Below are 20,031 nucleotides of genomic sequence, written 5' to 3' on the forward strand. Positions count from 1 at the left end.
TTCTATTGGCACATATTGAAAATCTAATAAGAACATTTCCTTTCTTTTGATGGATATACTCATTTCCTTAGGCGAAGATTTAGGACAAACAATTTCGAGCAAGATATCTTTCACTTGTTTCTATTGGCAGGGAATTCAATTACTCTATTAAATATATTTATTAAACTTCCTATATATGAACCAATCAATTATTAATATTTCCTATTCAATTATTAGGAGAAATATGGCCCATGTTATTAATTAATTAACTAATTAATAATAATAAAGGTAGTAGTAGTAATAATATCAATAGTAATAGTAACAATAATAATAATAACAATAATAATAACAACAATAATAATAATACCATTTTATGTATTAGTAGTAGTTAGTGTCTAAAATACTAGAACTTGTTAATCTATACAAATATATTAAAAGGCGTGCATAAACAAGAAACTGTTAGGGAGTTTTAGGGCCTGTTCTCTTCGGCATAAAACAGCTGAACTGAACTGAACTTATCAAAGCTGAACTGAACTGAACTGAACTTATCGGAGCTGAACTGAACTGAACTGAACTTATCAGAGCTGAACTGAACTGATGAAACTGAACTTACTGAACTGAACTGAACTGAATTGAACTGAACTGAACTGAATTGAATTGAATTAAATTGAATTGAATTATATTACATTAAATAAAATTGAATGTAATAAATATATAAATAATATTTTAAACAATAATAATATGAATATTAAATAATAATTATAATGATAAGTAATAATAATGAATAATAATAATAGTAGTATTTTGAATATTTTTAAATGATAGTTATAAATAAATAATATTAATAATCATAAATTAATAATAATAATATAATTAATGATAGTAATGATAATTAATAATAATTATTTATATTATTGTATTAATATATTAATACTTGACGATGATATATAATAACAATAATATCTAAGAAGTAAATTAATATTACTATTTTAATAATTAGATTTAATAATTTAAAAATATTTAGTAATAAAAATAATGATTGGGTTGGACCGCGAAAATTACATCATAAACCGTCTTGACGCGATTTGATTGGTTTATGGGCTAAAAAAATGGGTTTATTTTGCTTTGACCTAAACCATGTTCCTCCTAATAATAATAGTAATAATAATTAGTAAAGCTATAATAAAAAAAATATATAGAAACACAAAATAATATATAATAATAATAATAATAATAATAATACTTAATAGTAATGATATAATTTAAATAATAATAATAGTAATTAGTAAAATAAATTATACCAACATAATAATAATAATATTTAACAAAATGGTTATAAAAGAATAGAGCTGAACTGAACTGAACTGAACTGAACTGAACTGAACTGATCTGAACTGAACTGAACTGATCTGAACTGAACTTATTGGAGCTGAACTGAACTGAACTGAACTTATTGGAGCTGAACTGAACTGAACTGAACTTATTAGAGCTGAACTGAACTGAACTGAACTGAAAATAAGCTGGGGAGAACAGGCCCTTAGTTCTTGGAATCCATGTACAATAATTTTTTTTAGATATTTCATAGTATAGGGTTTGATCCCAAGACCTCAAGTATTTATACTAAAGTCTTAACGACTAGACTAAGTTATATTTTGTGTTATTATCATAAAGTATTATGTTAATGAAAGAAATTTTTTCTTACCTGGGACGTAGATCGAATCTAATAACTAGTTTGATATGAGAAAGTGTACCAATATTATTTCATATTACCAAAAGTGCTCAAATTATATTGAATCCCTTGCGACAGACTAAACTAGAATTTTTTGCACGCGATGCGTGCTTGAATTTTTTTTCAAAACAGAAACTCGATTTTCTTCGATATAAGAGTCAAAATTTGAACATTTTAGAAAAAAAAATTATATATCATTGTAAATTTCAGAAAATGTCATTGCGAACATAATAATATTCTGGAAATGCGCGAATATTGTTAATCTAATCATGACCTATTAAGTTATTAGCGTTTTAAATTTATTTTAGTTTTTTCCCTCTTTTGTGAGGAGCTTTTCTTCTGAGTTATAAAAAATTTATTAGATCGTAGTATTGTGTAGTTATAAGCCCATAATCGAATCCGCGCAACCTGTATGATATATGGCACGAAATATTTTTTTCTTGACTGTGGCTGTGCGAACTGGATATGGTAACATCTTTTTGAGGGAAAAAAAGGAGGAATACAGTTTGCCAAATATATCCAGCTCTTAAATTTAGCAAAGTCAAAAATACAAACACTATTTTGTAATTTAGAAAGAGAATGGGGGGCAAAATTGGCATTTCAAAAGAGGACACCATTGCTCCCCCTTCCCTTATATAATAGAGATAATCTCTCATGATAAATTTAGAAGTATTTCTTAAATTTATATATTTAGAGTGTTGATCCTGACTTATCTAAAAGTGTTTAGATATAGATAATATTTTTTAGTATTATATCTTGTTTAAGATATGTTTTCCTAGTTATACCTAAGTTAGTTTCTAACCCATTCGGAGTTCACAATTGGACTTCCAGTGGTTAGAGGTTGATCCCTTCTCGTAAGCAATAAGCACCATCCTACACCAAGCATTTACCATTTCCCCTACTCCCAAGGGGCCTTGCTTGCAAAACCGAACCGGGTTGACCTGTGCAAGGTTCCGGTCCAGTTAGGGTGCCTTCTTACCTTTTAAAAAAATTACGGTCTCAAAGAAAGTGTAACAAGCCATACTGGCCGGCCACTAGTTAAGAAACTAATTACAACAAATATATACACATTCTAAGTCTTGCAATATACCAATGCCATTGCCATCAACATACATAACCCTATCACATAATTTAAGATAAATACTTTGATGTATTCTAATCAATACAAAACTAGAAAGGAAACTAATTATACAATTCTACTTCTATCATAATATGTTGAAAATGGTCAATGAGTATTTTGACCATGTTCACTCTCTCTAGTGACCTAATTATATCTAAAATCATCTTGTTCGAGGGGGGGCTTCGAAACGAATATAATCATACATGACACCATAGAAAGGAGAATCATGTCTTGATTGTTTGAGATAGATGGTATTGTTCCCATCATAAAGCCATTCACTAGGAACATCAATGTTAAACAATCTGTAAAGTCCATGAATACCATGTCTCGCAATTGCATTGTCTGAACCTATCATCTTGGTACTAAAGTGAGGAATCATCAGCTCTTCATGGTTGAATTGCACCTAGAGAACACGTTAATAAAACATCAAATTACATTACAAAAACTTATCACAACAAATATGTGCGATCGATTTATCGGTCATGGTGTGACTTGCTAAATCAATAAAAAGTGACTTCTTTTGATTCTAGTTAGGATGAGTGTTTATATGATGACTTGTTAGATATATGTTATAGAAACGAGTTTTCTAGTTGGGATTGATTCAGGTTGTATATATATTTTATCGAATATCTTATTCAGATCTATAACCAATTTGCTATCTTTATAACAAAAACCAATTTGAATTCAATCATGTAAGATCTCGGGTTAAGTCGAGACCTTTTGGTTCGACTCAAAATTGAGTGACGTATTTTCAGGTATCGTTCTGGTTAATTAGGGTGTTGTCACCAATCTAAGGTTCTATAAGTTTTTAAAGATCTATGACTTGTTTGACAACACCTTTTGTTTCATCCGCAAAATGAGTGAGACTGATTTCACCCAAGACCATATTTAAATTTATTTTTATTGAAGCGTTTGATTCATATAATTGTGGTATGGGCCGGGGGTATGAGTTTAGAATAAGCAAAATCCATACCTAGAGTTTGTTTAATAAATTGATAGATTTAAAACTAATACCTCAAACCCCAGAAGGTATGGGGTTTAATTAGAAACCCGAGAGCTAGGGGGAGGTAGCTATGACTCACATCAATACCTCTAGGTATCAAATAGAAGAAAGAATTTCATTCCCAAATAAAACCAAACACGTGGGATTAAGTATCAAGTTCCAAACGTATACCACATTGATTTCATTCCTGGTTCCAAACCCATACTACTATGGGAGTGTTCGGTTGAGAAAAATAAGGTATGAGGTATGAGTTTAGAATGACTAAAACCTATACCTAGTGTTTGTTTGCAAAATTTTACATTTCTAAACCCATACCTCAAACCCATGAGGTATGGGGGTTTAGAAACCCAATAGAGGAGGTGGGTACGACTCATACCAAACCTTCCGGTATAAAAATAAAATGAAAAAATTCATTCCAAGATAAATCCAAACACATGGAATCAAGTATCAAGTTTCAGACCCATACCACCCCAGTTTCATTCCTTATTTCAACCCTATACCACTTCGTGAATCAAACGCCCCCTATAGGAATCAAACGCCTTAAGTGTTCATCTAATCTCATACTAACATCAACTAACTCATGCATGATAAGAATATTAATTAACTCATGCTAAAATTATCATAAGCATGCTAATTGTTCTCTTACTTGCAAATCAGACCTAGTGGCAGAAGCCAAGGCAATCCGTAGAGTATAATTTGAAGATGGGATCAAATCATTGACAGTAAATATAATCTGCCAGGTAGTTGGTAAATACGTATTATTTTCTCCCTTTCTGCAATTATTTGAAGAAAACTGATCAAATTTAAACCAAAACAACAAAGATGAGAAATTTGAATTAACTGATTATATTGTACTATTTTACCTAGTGACATGGGCGAAAAACCAGTCTGTATGATAATCACTTTCACCAACTGTGTAAATAAGATCATTCTCAGGATACAGTTCAGCGTAACGTTCCCAAAGCCCATATTGCCTGAATCTGTTAAATCGGAATTTATTTTAGAAGCTGAGAAATAGCTAGGATATCAAATTATCAATACATACTTCCAGTAAAACATTTTCCCCCAAAACAACGGAGCCTTGTTAATTTCTTTTTCGAAAAGAAAAGTTAGATTTAACTAGATAATCTGGATATATATATATTTTGAAGAGGTTCTTACTTGTTGTGATCACTGTCAGTGTAGAGTTTGTTAACAAATAAGCTACTGGGCTCAGGAACATAAAACTCTAACGCAGTGCGGTCTGGAATTCCAATTTGCCACAAAGTCGGGCCATTTCGAGGTGGCTCGTACACAAGATTACCCAGTTGGATTACGGAGCCTAACATAGTCATGAAAAACACTTGATAACTAGCTGCTCGTTATCACATATTTTGTTGAAAAAATAATACTATTACTCATAATAAAAAAAAAAATTGAACTAACAAAACCTGGCTCAATTATGATGTTTTCAGCATAAACATAATCTCCGATGAAACCAGGAACCCACGCAAACAAGTTGAAAACACCTTCGTGAATCCCCTTGATCAGAAATCCTCCATTACGGTCTGCTCGAGTCCAAAATTGATAACCCTGATTGGACAAATACTCAGGTTATTCTTGCTAGTTTAAAGATGAAACATACATGACCTATTATTTAGGGATGAAGGGAGTAAGATTTAAGGTTATAACACTAGTTGAAAAGGATTTAGAATCGATCACGATAAGTTAGCTAGAAAGAGTTACCAAACATAGCCTAATTACCCCTTCAACGCTTACCTTTGTTTCGGTTTGCCATGACCCTGCTTCACCCGGTGCAGCTAGCCCAATCCAAGCATAACTTGCAGGCATCATTGTCCTCCTTCTATACCTAGAAAAAAGATATAGCTTTTTCAACAATCATGAGAAAATGATGGAGAAATAGCCATGGAGTAATAATTATTAAAACCAAATGAAAGGAATTTGCTAGTTAAGGTAAACCTGTCATGGACCAGCAACCGACCATATGCAAAACCACGCTCCACAGACTTAGGGAAGTCTTCCGATAATGGGAATTCGTAAGGCCAGCTTCTAGTTTCTTGTTTCATCTGCGTTAAGCTTCAGTTGTCAAGGGTAGGAGTAAGCTAAAAGACAAGTTGTCAGGTCCAAGCACCCTTCTCATACACCCTTAGAAGTTAGAACCATAAAATTGTTTACTTAGTCTCTCTTTGTGCACGTTTGCATTTCGTTCCCAAAATCAATGTTTTCGCTCTTCACAATATCATTCTCCCCAAAATCGTTCAATTTATAATAAAGTTTTACAAGTTGGTGTTACTAGTTACCATGCATAGTAGGGATACAATGTAGGGGTTATGCAAGTGAAAACCAAAAAAAAAAAAAACAAAAGAAAAGAAAAGAAATGTGGTATTAAATCCCTTTAAAAGCTGAGTATGTAAATACCTGGTGCTTTGCATCATCCCAGAGTTCATGGAAGTCGCCGTTCTCATAAATGGAATTCAGATAAACATAATAAGGTCCAAACACCTTCTTCCATGGTTCCCCTTCTTGGAATTTCATGGTGACATCCAACCCAGCATAATGTGCACTGTGAAACATCTGTTCCAAAATATTCAAATATTATCAAAATGTAACTCTTAGTATGTACCATGTAAGAGAAAGAAAATTAAGATGCTCACTGCTAATGCCGTTGGACCAACATGGGATGTGAGATCTTGCTTGATAGGTCCAGCAGAACGGAACTCATCACTTGGAGTAATAATCCAGAACCCGATTTGGGGATCAAGTGATATCCATCCATGGACCTTGTTGTCTTTGTCCTCGCACGAGTATTGATACTTGTCATCCACCTAAATTTGATACGGCAGAGTCATAACAAAAGAAGCTTTTAGCAAGTATGCCACTGAATTATTTTTGACAAATTAAAAGAATTGATTACATTAGTAAACCTCACGCACAGAAAAATAGACCACATTTTTTTATGGTGTTTGCGCTTGCTAATAACTTATACTATTAATTTGTCAGAAAATCTATTCAGTTAGGTAATGTTTAGTTCTCCTTACTTCAGCCCCTATCACTTCCTGATCAAAGCATACAAGTTCATATCATATCAGGAGTAATAGGTTCAAATGAGAATAGACAAGTTCAGTTCAAATAAGTGGAAACAAGATGACATAAACAAAGTCTAATTTAGTACACCTCGCCTCTCAAATCCGGATTAGTGGGATTAGTCAAAAGAACAGCTTCTTTGAAGGCAAGCGGAAGGCCTGACTCGCGATCATGTGGCAAAGGCATGATCCTTTGCCTGTCATCCGAAATAGCCATATATTGAAATCTGTACAATATTTACCAAAGTAATTAATAAACTTCATCAATTTCTTCATTTAAAACAACTTCAGAAAAACAAAAATAAAAACCTCTGAGATTCAGTGCAGATGAAACATATTCATACCGCTTTTCATCAAGCTTATAAACAGTTCTTATTTGGAAGATATTTGCTGCAGGCATTTCCTCCGTACGTTCTAATATCATGTATGCATAGAATCCAGAAGATTCGCGAAGCATTATATACCTGATATACAATGTCAATACCATGCATATCATCTACCTGTCCGAATTTCCGATCCATTGAAAGTTTTAAGAACCTGAAGTACTATTTCTGGGTTGTTGGAGCAGATTTATACCTCCTGTCTACATTAGCTGGAATTCTCCAGTAATGTTCTGATGTGTTCCAAGTGGTTGAATCCCATTTATATGTAAATGAAACTTCTACTTGGTCTTCATTTTCTACTATCACATTAAACTTTGATCCTACTAACCTGCAGTTAGATAGTCAAGATATAAAATTTTCATGTAAATTAGCTGAAAATAATGAGAAATGCAGGAAAGTACGCAGTATACCAGTCAGTGCCATCGTAATCTTTTGTATCCCAAACTACATCCCAATACCTAGATAAGAAAGCATTAGCATAAGCATAAAACATCTTGTTTCAAGAAATCTTTATTTTGACATTTTTATATGAAAAGTATCATATAATAAATCTTGCATACCCTCTATTTGATTCCTTATTAGGAGCTTCAAGAAGGTTATTGACTCCATCATAGCGCACCCCTAACAGATGGCCCTCTGGATTCGCAATTGTGATTTGCACAATGCCATTGTCGATCACCACCTAAACAAAATGTATATGCCCAATGTAAAAACTTCAAGCATTGTAGGGAAAAAATGGCACGCCCAATGTAGGAGAAATACTTTGTGTTCACTAGTGACATAAGATATGGCACAAAGAAAAAACTAATGACATAAGTAATTGCATGAGCCGATTCCCTTAGGCCTTAGCTTTCCCATAAGGTGTAAACTATTAAGTCGGACTAATCAATGTATTAATACATATACGGCCCGTTTGGTAGTCGTTAATAAATTGCGGTAATTTGAAAGAATTTTAAGTGTAATTTTATTAGGGAAGAACCCTTAAAATCTCCATGAGGAGGCATTTTTTTCTCCATGGACAAGCAATCTTACCCCTAAACTTGTGTTTTTGTCTCCAAGGGGAAGCAAATTTCATTACCACTCATTACCACCTACAAGGTGGTATTGGATGGGAATGAAAATTCAAGAATGAAAGTGGACACTTTAGGATAAATTAGCATTACCATGGGAATGGACAATGATATTTTTCACAAATTTACACACAAATTCATTCTCATTACCATCATTTATGACCAACTACCAAACAGGCCGATATAGTATTAAAATGCATGGGCAAGAATTGTAGCCTGCCACATGCTCTCAAATGTTGACAAGGCATTTCTTACAATATCCTTTTGTTATTCAACAAATGAAGAAAATTGATCATAAGAGGTCTCAAACACTGGACATCTCACTTTATAAGTCGTTATCCAACAACAACCTAGCTATGACTTGTGCTTGTAACAAAATTTCAATCCTAAAAAATAAATTTTTTTTTGTTAAATTAACCAAGGATCACCTAGGCCCAGCAACTAGTTAACCTGCAAGAAATGTTGATCTATTAGGCTCTATTTGCTTACTTTCACCTATAAGTCAACGTATGTTATGCATGTCATTTGATATGTTTTCTTTAAGTACATAAAGGAAAATATAATGGACTTACCTCCGTATCCGTCACGTTCAGGGTGACTCCAAGAGGTGATATGGGGTCGTCATTTACTGGCCTTCCACTACACCCATTTTCCAAAACCATTCACTTCCATGAGAGATTATTTCCAAGCATCCACTTGACTGGATGATTTGTAAATTCTATACTAAGGATTCAATCCAATAAAATGTAGATGAAAGTAGAAAAGAAAAACATGGAATACTAAATTTTGGCAAATTCTTAAGAAAAATGGGAATCAATATGCAGATATAATGTTTTCCATCAAAAAAAATCACTGGCGAATGTGGCCATGCGTTCTTTTGACTTCTTTGGTCAGCTTGATCTCTATAGTTATACTTACACCTAAGTACCTAACTACCTTTCTCATTTTCTTACTTTTTTTCTTTAATAAGTAAGAAGAATCCTCTAGACTGTCATAGCACAGGGACCCCATCCAAAGGCTCATTACACACTATACTCTCCTATGATAGGCGCCTAAGCCTATGATGGATATAGCTGGCAATCATCCATGTATGAGTGAATTATCCATCCACCTTCCCCAGATAAATGGGTGAAAACCCGCAATGAGATGAGTGACAGAAGGGTGGCGGGTGGAGTGGGTGGCGGCACAGGGAGGAGATGGGTGAGATTTTTTGATTCATTACCCGCCCCATATCCATCCACCCATGTCATATATATATATATATATATATATATATATATATATATATATATATATATATATATATATATATATATATAAGTGAATCTATATGAGAATGCATACTTACATGAGAATGAGAAATGAGAATAAATTTGTGCGTTATAACTCTTATCAATAAGTGATGTAACTCTAATAAAAAAGTGATATAACTCCAAAATAAATATAAAAAAAAAAATTGTGGACTCAAATTTTTTAGGGGATATAACTCTAATGAACCAGTGTTGTAACTCTAATCCAATTGTATGGTTAAGATTCATTCTCATTTCTCATGTAAGGAGCATTCTCAAGTGATATTTCCCCTATATATATATATGTATATATATATATATATATATAATATTTATATAATATATATATTATATATATATATATATATATATATAATATACTATCATGTATATTATGATTAATATATAATTTTGCCATGTATTAAGAATAGACAATTCATATTTCCTAAAAAAAAGATAGAGAATTGATATTTAATTTAGTTGCTTTGTTGTTAATTGATGGCTAATTTTTCTTTTATTAGAATTTTAAAATTGTTAAGTACACAAACAGCGTTTCTTAGATTATCCATTTCCCACCCGCTCCACTCGCGGTTGATGGATGGGCGGTCTAGGAGGATATGGATGAAACTTTTGGCTAGTGATGAATGGTGTGGATCGGGATTTGGTTTGCGAGTGTTGGGGAGGGTTACTCGACCCATCTTCGATGCATTGTCAGCCCTAATGGTGGAGCGTCTACTATATATACCTGACCATATTTTAGAAGAAATTCAATAGTTCTTTGAAAAAAATTTGTCTGCTAGTCTAATCTCGAGTGAGTGATTGATCTCCAGCAACTGTAGGAGGGAGGTTGATGATCCTTCAAAGGAAGGTGAGAACTTAATTAGGAAGGGAAAACAGAGGTAAAAGAGGAAGAAGGTGAAAGGAGGAATGAGAGGGGTTAGGATTTTCTAAAAACAAATTGACCACAATTTTTTTTATTAGGAAATTAAGTCAATTCAAGGGCTAACCCTCACAAGGCTACTAGCATGTAGGAAACACCAACACATTGGCTGGTAAGGCATGCATAGCATGCTAAGGAAATACCCCAACATAATGTTGGGGGTAAGGATCGAACCCCTGACCTCAAGGGCCAAGGGGGAGCGCTCTACCCACTTGAGCTAACTCCTATCCTTACAGATTGACCACAGTCGAGGCTTATTGTATTAATTTTTCCTTTTAATAAAGGAATATACTTTGGCCTTTTTTGTTGCAAGATTGGTCATCGTTTAGTTTAGTTGGTCTGTTTGGCTAAGTATAGTAATGTTAGTTGTTTGTATACAAGTGTTATAATAAGCTTATATCATAACTCTTTAGTCATTACAATGACATATTTGGCCAAAAATTAGATGGTATCATTTTTATATACTTCCCTAGTCTTTTAATACTTGCAACTGTGAAATATGCATAAGAATCGGGGAGAGGACGAAGAGAGATCGAAAGAGAAAAAAATATCCATGCTCTAGAAAGAGAAAAAGAGAATATATAGTCAAAAATATCAACATTATTACAAGTAATAGAAAACTTCGTATAATAAAAATCGTTGCAAGTATTAAAACACAGAGAAAGTATACAAAAATACAAGATAACCAACAGTTGGAGGGGACCAGACAACCATTAATAAGGAAAGGTTGCTATAGTAGTCAAACCTTTTAATTTGTAGCTAAAAGCTAGCTTTTAGAACAAGTGAAAAGTCATTTTTCAACATTCTTTTTTTCTATCTGATTACAAAATAATAAAATTCAATAAGAAAAAATTCATAGAATATAGATATTTCATAAGGATGTATCATGTATGTTGTTATTCAAAGTTTGCTCATGGTAATTAGAGAAAGGGGGAGTATTGTGATATACCCTAAATAAACGTTGATCATATGAGATAAACTTTTAATTTGTCTTTTTGTCAAAAAAAAATTTGTCTTTTTGTCTTTTTTTTTTGACAAGTACACGATTATTCAACTAATAGGTCCTTTCGTGCTTTAACAGCTAAGTCATGGACCTGCTATACGTATTTCTCATCTACTTTATGTAGTTCGCGACTACTGAATGTCTTTTTGTCTTAACCGTAGCCTTTTAACATTTCCTAAACTATTCCAATTTTAATGCTTCACAATAAGGTATTGCATAATCATCTTATCTAAATAAAACAATTATTGGACAATGCCCTAAAAGCCTCACATACACGTTGAGTTATAACTTAGGTCAGAATACGTATATATATCATTTGTGGAATGTATATTACTTGGCTATGAATGCAAAGCAACCGGCTTTATACTTAGTGGGATGACTTCAATCAGACGCACAACACAAATTCCCTTCCAAGTTCCGATCCACCAACATTATTTTATTTGGTTTTCTATAACCAATTAATCTCTTTCGGTAAAAAGAACAAAAAAAAGAGGCCAATATATCACTGTGTGACAAACAGCCCATAAATTAAAATGTCGACAAAAGGAACTCTTTTAAAAGTGTCAATAAATAAATAGTGTAAAGTCTAAATTTATGGAAGCAGTTGGTCTCATATGCCCTTGAATAAACTAATTAAAAGGGTATATTTGAGCCATTTCTTCCATCTTTCTCACTACATTGTGCACTCAAAACTCCAAAAGCAACCCTATACTTCCCTAATCCCCAAACACCTTGCGCCCCACAACTAATTTACATTATAGGATTATTATTACTCCTCCCATTAGTGATTAGTCTAATTTAATTCCAACACTCGTCTTTTCCATCTGTTTTAGAATAGTTTACACATTATATCTTAGTACTCCAAGTAAAATTTGGACCACGACAATCTTAATTGATAGAATACTGTGATACTCCATCTGGTCTTTATTAGTTTACCCTTTTTTTTTGCACAGAATTTTAGCAGAAATAATGTTGTGGATCATAATAACAAAGAGAATAAAATTATTATTTTATATCAAAGTTGAATGTATGTGTAATGAAAAATTAGTGGCTCATTTCAAAAATAGAAACAAAAGAAAGGGGTAAACTAATAAGAGACGACATCCCAAAAAAAAGAATACGGATAAACTAATACTCCCTCCGTCCCTTAATAGAGTGCCCATTTCTTTTTTGGACACTATTCAAAGGTAAAGAAAGCCCTCAAAAAATATTTCTAATATATAAGAAAAAACATAGTCATGTGGGGTTTTGTTTGATTCGTCTCATTACGTATATTAAGAAAATCAAACTTTTATAATTTTTACTAATATGAAATTAAAGATATTAACGATACAAAACGTGCATTGGCAAACGTGCATTGGAGAAATGGGCACTCTATTAAGGGACGGAGGGAGTAATAAAGACTGGATAGAGTAGAATACAATATTCTGTAGGATATATTTTGTTCTTAGATTTATGATTTGGATAAGTTTCCTAATATGTGTAAGACTATCCTTAGATTGTAAATTATAAATATTGATCAATGATAATCACTCTGATTACGGAGTTTCTCCAAATCTAGCATCATTAACGACATGCAATACGAAATCACATCACTTTCTCTCTTCTGCATAAAGACACTTCACTAACTCTTATAATATCTACCTTTCTAATAAAATAACAATTGGTAACTATGTACTCGACAACTTATCTCCTAATGTAAAATTATAGTTCATCTTGTGTATAACACATCACACATTCAAATAATAATGCAGCATTATGAGTGATTTCATATACTTATTAATAACCCATATTATGCTAATCGACAACGTAAGCACGTTGACCATGAACTAATGGTGTAACATGTCCTATATAAGCATTAGAAAAATGCATTTTCTAAAAATTGTTCGCTATCTAAGGAAAACAATCATTTAGGTAATTTACACATTTATATACCGAGAAGTCAATTAACTTTAATAAGACTTGGATAATAGTAAAGCAACGTAAATACTTCCCTCATACTTTATTAATTAATTGAGATACTTGTTTCAATTTTCTTATTGGTAAGGAAAATCATTGTCTTTAAAGAAAATTTGAACCATTCTCTAGGATTTAAGATAAGAGTCTCGCCGTTGACAAGTACTACTTGTACTCGTTTCAATTGGACCACAGAATAAGTAAAAAAGATAAAGCGAATAAAGAAAAAGTAAGAGAGAGGTAAATAAAAGACCATCGTATAGCATCTTTATGGATGATACATTTTGGTTGTTTTCATATAAACTAATTTTTATCTTCTTATAAACAAAGATAATTGGCATATAATTATAAAGGGTCATTGTAATTTCCACTCGAAATTTACATAATAATGCTCATTTTTTTAGGGGAAAGATCGTTGCTTATATTAACCTACGGACAAAGAGTCCATTAAGACATAAGGAGCCACCTTTATTGTACAATGATACTCCCAACATTGCTCAAAACTACACAAAACAAATCTAGCTAGGTGATGGCGACACAATTACCACCCCTTAGCATAATACGCTTAACTTTAAAAGAAAGTAACCCATACTTAATTGTCATAAAGTTTGACATAATTAACGGTGGAAGCTAAGACTATCAAATTCTTCTTCTTTTATTGTAGTTGTTGAACTGCTTAGAAAGTCCAATATGCAAACCTATCACTATTATCTCATTTTGGTAGTGAGAAAAGAGTTTATCAATAGAATCTAGGAAAATGCTACACAGCGTTTTTCCAAAGTCTCAAGTCTCAACTACCAAATTAGTTACGAGAGCATTGCGGAGTTGATTAATTGCAGTAATCTTCTAGCAATGAGATACACTTTTGAACATTATGTACTTTCTCCATCCAAATTTAAGCCTCTAATGTTTTTACTGCCAAAAGCGAATGGTGGTGCACCTAATGACGTAGACAGGGATTCGATCTCTTGGCCACCACCTCTTAAAACTTTAACCAACTACGCTACTTGATATTTATATTGATCACTAAGTAGTTAAAGAAAAGGAATATAAAGTTTCCTCAAAATATAAAAATAAAGATATTACTCCTATCTCCGTAAAAAAAACCATCTGAATTTCTAATTAGCTACATAGACACTTAATTAATCTGCTGCTATGGCTTAGTAAGCAATTAGACAGACTCTACACTCAGGTCATATCAGTAAAATCATCATTCATCATTTTGCGTTTGAGTCTTAAGTTTACTTATCTCCCAAGTAATTAATTGTTTTTTTGAACGGATAGTAATTAAATTTTATTTATTATAGTAAGAAGACGTACCCTACCAAACATCAACCCTCACTGTTTCTTGGTCTAGTATGTCCAGGTTAGGCACGAGAGAATATAGGAAAGGTTAAGGGAATCACGACCCCCAAGCATGATCTTCTGATCTTGACTTGGAAAGATTTAAACCCAAATTTCTTACCAAGTGAATCAAGCCTTCCTTGGTCCAAAGAAGGAATAAATTGTAAGATTTGAAACACAACTAAAGAGTATAACCAAAAGTATTATGATGGCGTACACTCTAAACTAATTTTTCCAGGGTTTTGCTAATTATAGTTCTTAGGACTATTAATAAACATTAATTTGACTATTAAGCATTTAATTATAAAAATTAACTACTACGTTTTGTTTTCAGCAACATAGAGAGTGAACATGAGCTGTGATAAAACGCTAGTAGCTATAGACACTTTTGTCTATAGCAAAAGCTAACATCCATGTGGCAACATATAATTAGCACACATGTCACAATATTGTTTATCCAAAACAAATTATTTTTTGCAATTTCTAAACTTGTATATCTCAAGAAATATATTTTAGAAAAAAGTAAAAAATATACCAATATTCATATATTTTTATTCTCTACAAATAGACATCCATTTTCATATAATTTCATCATATATTTATTTTACTCTTATCCTTATAATACACTTGTATCTTGTTATTACAATGCACCTGTTTTATGTTAACATACACTTGTTTCTTATTACCATACACTTGTTTCTTGATACAATACACTTGTTTCTTGATACAATACACTTGTTTCTTATAACACACTTGTTTCTTATTATTACAATACACATGTTTCTCGTTAACATACACTTGTTTCTTGTTAACATACACTTGTTTCCCCATACAATACACTTGTTTCTTGTTAAAATACACTTGTTTCTTATAACAATACACTTGTTTGACGTAAGGTAATTAAAACTGATATATGATGAAATTATATCAAAATGGATGTCTATTTGTAGACAATAAAAATATATGAATATTGGTATTTTTTTTCTAAAATATATTTCTTGAGATATACAAGTATAAAAATTGGAAAAAGTATATTATTTTGGATAAACAATATTGTGACATGTGTGCTAATTATATGCTGCCACATGGATGTTAGCTTTTGCTATAGACAAAAGTGTCTATAACTACTAGCGTTTTATCATTTCTCAGTGAACATAAAACATTTGTATATATTTTGCTTTTCGGCTGCCAAAAATCAAAATTAAAATGCCCTACTAAACAAAAAAAGCACAGCGCTTTTACTTTTATAAGACAAAGTAGACATATCTAAGAAGAGAAAAGGTAAATATCCTGACGACTACAAATGCTACCTTCATTAAAAAAAATATTGAGGAGAAAGATCTAGATAAATGAAGGATTGCAAATGTCAATTAGTTTAGTTAATTCAAGTCTTGGGGTGGAGAGAATAACTACATCTATCCACTCCTAATAGATCATTAAAAAAATAATTGTTAATGTTAAGTTGGATTTCACCTTAGATTAAATTCTATTATTGGTGGATAAGCTACCCAATGGGTCAACTAAGTTTTTTCCGGGCGATGACGTTCAAGACTTGATATCAAATTTCATCTACATCAATTGTCCTTATAACGCTCTTTATAGTCTACACCCAAAAAGAAACATAAATGAAGTGTTCATTCCCTTAATTCATAACTTTCTTCATACATGCTATTTTGAGGTCATAAACAAAGTTTTATTATTACTAAACCCTTTTCCCTTTATCAACCAATTTTAATTTTCTATCCTAATGTTTCTATTATCCTAATGTTTCTATTTTTTAAATAATCTCTCCATTCTGGAACGTAATTAGTAAATCCACATGAAAAAAAGTAGACAAACACAATATTCCATAAGGTTTCTAATACAATCGTTTACTCCCTCCGTTTTTTTTATCATTCTCACTTTCTTATGTATGCGCGTCTGCTATTGCACCTTCTATATAAACTCAAATATCTTTCATTATATATTAGTAAAAATTATAACGATTGAATATTAATAATGTATTAATTAAGATGAATCAAACAAGACCCCACATAACTATATTTTTTATTATAAATTAGAAAAAACGGAGAATATTCTCTCTAAATATAAATAGTGCAAAGAGGGAATACCACATATTGGTCCAAGGTAAGAAAAAAAAATTTACATAAAAGGCTCGTATGTAGACCCAGAAGATGTTATCATTTCTTTGTTTTATTCGATAAGATGTCATTATCTCTTTGTTGGTTTATACTTTGAAGACTACAAGAGTGATGTTTTTGTAGCAATAGTATCATCTTGTGAACTTTTAAGACATGAAAAATGTTGTATTTTTGAAGCATGATTGTAATTCCCTCATTCCTCATCATACCAAAACCCAATATCATCCTCAACTTTACTTTCTCATCTCTCACTTATTCTCTCTCTCCATTTCCCCCCGTGAACTTTTCATTATATTCACCACCATCATACAAAAAATAAAATTAAATTAAACAATGTAATATAATAATAATGTGGAGAAAAAAAAAGACATTTTTTTATTGTGCATTTTTGTGGTGCTCAAGAAAAAAAAAAAGTATATTTTTGGAAATGTAGGAAATACATTCCACACAAAACTTTATTATCATACAAGTGATAATTCAATCTCACCAAATGTAGTTAATTTTATTAGATATATTAGGAAAAAAAAAAGTGTACTTTTTTTATATCTCTAATATCTACAATATTTCCTAAAGACAATAATATTCTTGTAAATATGTTAGGATACTATTTTAATAAAAAAAATTAGTAATTTAAGAGAAAGTGAGTTTGGAAAAGAACTTAACTGGGTTTTGGCACAACAATTAGAAACCAAGAACAGCTGAACAGCCATTGTTATGAGGAGCATTACACACAAAGTTTTCTCTCTCCTCCAATAATCCACATTATTCATCTTTTTGGTACCTCAAAAATTTCACACCTGCATGTAATTTTCATAACCAAAAAGTGTTATATAAAAACAGAACAAAATCTAACATGAATTGTGTAAATTAAATGTTGCATGTAAATATGTGATGAGAAGTACAAAACTTACCTTGATAAATGAGACAAAATTTAGCTCTTTATCTTGGAAATCTTACTGTTGTTTTTCTTATGTTTATGGTTGATAAAATGTGAAAAAACAGAGAGACAAAATATTGGAAACAGAGGATGTTTGAAATATTCATTAGAACTTAGAAGAGTTAATTATACATATATATATGTTTAAAAACTTGAAATGTTATATAATGGTGTTATAGTGGGAATGTGTGGAATCATACACTTAGTTAAATTTTTTGTTGGACTTTTTTGGACCTATTTGTCTTCTTTTTTTTTTTTATTGTTTTTACTTTTATTATTAGCTTCGTTAAGGTTGACTACTCTTTCTTCTGTTGTTAACTCCTGTTAAAACTTGGTGCTCTATACTTTGCGTCATTGTATAAGTAACCAAAATACCTTCTTTGTATTTACTACTATCTTTTTACTTCTCTTTTTGATGATTGTTATTCCCTTCATCGGTCATGTGTGGATCTGATAAAGTTCACTCGACTTGAGATATGATATTTATATAAAAATAAGACTTAAAAGTAACTCCGAAATTATGCACATTTTAATATTGTGATTATTTGAAAAAATATGCTTAAAGATATTAATAATGAAATTTATATTTAAGAGAGAGTAATGCATAGATGTAATTGAAGATATGCTAGGTAAATAGCTAATATTATAGTTAGGGGCGAGGCATAATAATAGATGCCTAAGAGGCTAAGAGGACGATTGCCCGGCCTGTTGAAGGCCCAGATGTACTGATTATAATAGGCTAATAAGATTGAAAGTGAAAATTAAAGTTATTTTATTGTTAAATCAACCTCTCCTTTGCAATCATGTTTAGAATTCTTTGTTAAATTGTACCCCCTCCACAATCAAGCTTGGCTTCTCCCCTAATCACATTGAATAGAGGGAAAAAGAGTTGATGCCCATTTCCAAGTTAGAAGAAAAAGGAATGTGAGTGAACTTTTGTGTGAAAGAGGGATTAGCTGCTTTTTTTAAGGGGGACAGAAGGATTAATATTTATACCTTACATATAATTGATAATATTGTGCTCGTATTTTAATTTTAATAATTTTATTTTTATAATGATAAGGAGAAAGGACCGTGTTGAAACCTCAATTCTCATAACTTAGTTTGGTATTTAGAGGTGAAATGCTTGAGTGTAGGGGGTAAGATCCCTCTCAAACATCATATTTTGCAAGATTCGAACTCAAGGCCTTAAGGATTTTATGGTAAGTCTTGTTAAATTACCAAGTACTCTGAGTTAAGAATACAGATGAGACCCGAAATTTATGCTTTTCGTTGTTAAGCACCTATAAAAAAACTTGCACCGTTTAGGACCTCTTTTCTCTTTTCTAGTGAAATTTAACGATGATGAGTTAAAAATAATGGGCTCATGAGTTAAGAAACTAAAAATTATATATTTTATAAAAATTGAATAAATTATTCAATATCCTTCAAATCCCCATCAAAAAAATTAAAAAGAAACTCCAATTTTTTATCTTCTTGTTCCATTCAACTTTCTAATGGCATAACAAATATCACTGTCATATTCCAATGATCTACAATTACCCTCTCGGCCCGTTTGGTAGTTGGTCATAAATTGTGGTAATGAGAATGAATTTGTGTGTAAATTTATGAAAAATATCTTTGTCCATTCCCGTGGCAATGCTAATTTATCTTACAGTGTCCACTTTCCTTTTTAAATTTTCATTCTCATTCAATACCACCTTGTAGGTGGTAATGAGTGGTAATGAAAGTTGATTCTCCTTGAAGACAAAAAAAAAAATTTAGGGGGTGAGATTGCGTGTCCATGGAGAAAAAATGCCTCCCCATGAAGATTTTAAGGGTGCTTTCCTAATAAATTACACTTAAAATTCATTCCCATTACCGTAATTTATTAACGACTACCAAACCGACCGTCTATGATTTCTTTTCCTCACCTTCATCTACTTCTTCTTCCTTATGATTTCATATATTCAACCCCTTCAAAACCCCACCACAGAACCCTCATAAACCACTACCATAAAACCCGAAAACAATCCCACCCCTGAAAACAACCCAAACCAACTCAAACAAAAACA

The 20,031-nt window shown here is 31.8% G+C and overlaps 1 protein-coding gene across 1 annotated transcript; it reads right to left on the reverse strand.

Moving 5' to 3' along the window:
* Positions 1 to 2,620: 2,620 nt before the first annotated feature.
* Positions 2,621 to 18,260, reverse strand: LOC104898066 (probable rhamnogalacturonate lyase B). The gene is made up of 17 exons (XM_019250505.3): positions 17,952 to 18,260; positions 17,704 to 17,837; positions 8,940 to 9,006; positions 7,858 to 7,979; positions 7,708 to 7,755; positions 7,491 to 7,625; positions 7,259 to 7,378; positions 7,006 to 7,141; positions 6,486 to 6,656; positions 6,250 to 6,405; positions 5,791 to 5,897; positions 5,590 to 5,680; positions 5,262 to 5,403; positions 4,993 to 5,152; positions 4,695 to 4,811; positions 4,478 to 4,604; positions 2,621 to 3,231 (listed from the first exon to the last, which is right to left on the reverse strand). Exons 2-17 carry the CDS (start codon positions 17,808 to 17,810, stop codon positions 2,989 to 2,991), a joined length of 2,049 nt encoding a protein of 682 aa, XP_019106050.2. The 5' UTR covers positions 17,811 to 17,837; positions 17,952 to 18,260; the 3' UTR covers positions 2,621 to 2,988.
* Positions 18,261 to 20,031: the final 1,771 nt, after the last annotated feature.

Source organism: Beta vulgaris, chromosome 6 (genome assembly GCF_026745355.1).
Source record: "Beta vulgaris subsp. vulgaris cultivar EL10 chromosome 6, EL10.2, whole genome shotgun sequence".
NCBI lineage: Eukaryota > Viridiplantae > Streptophyta > Magnoliopsida > Caryophyllales > Amaranthaceae > Beta > Beta vulgaris.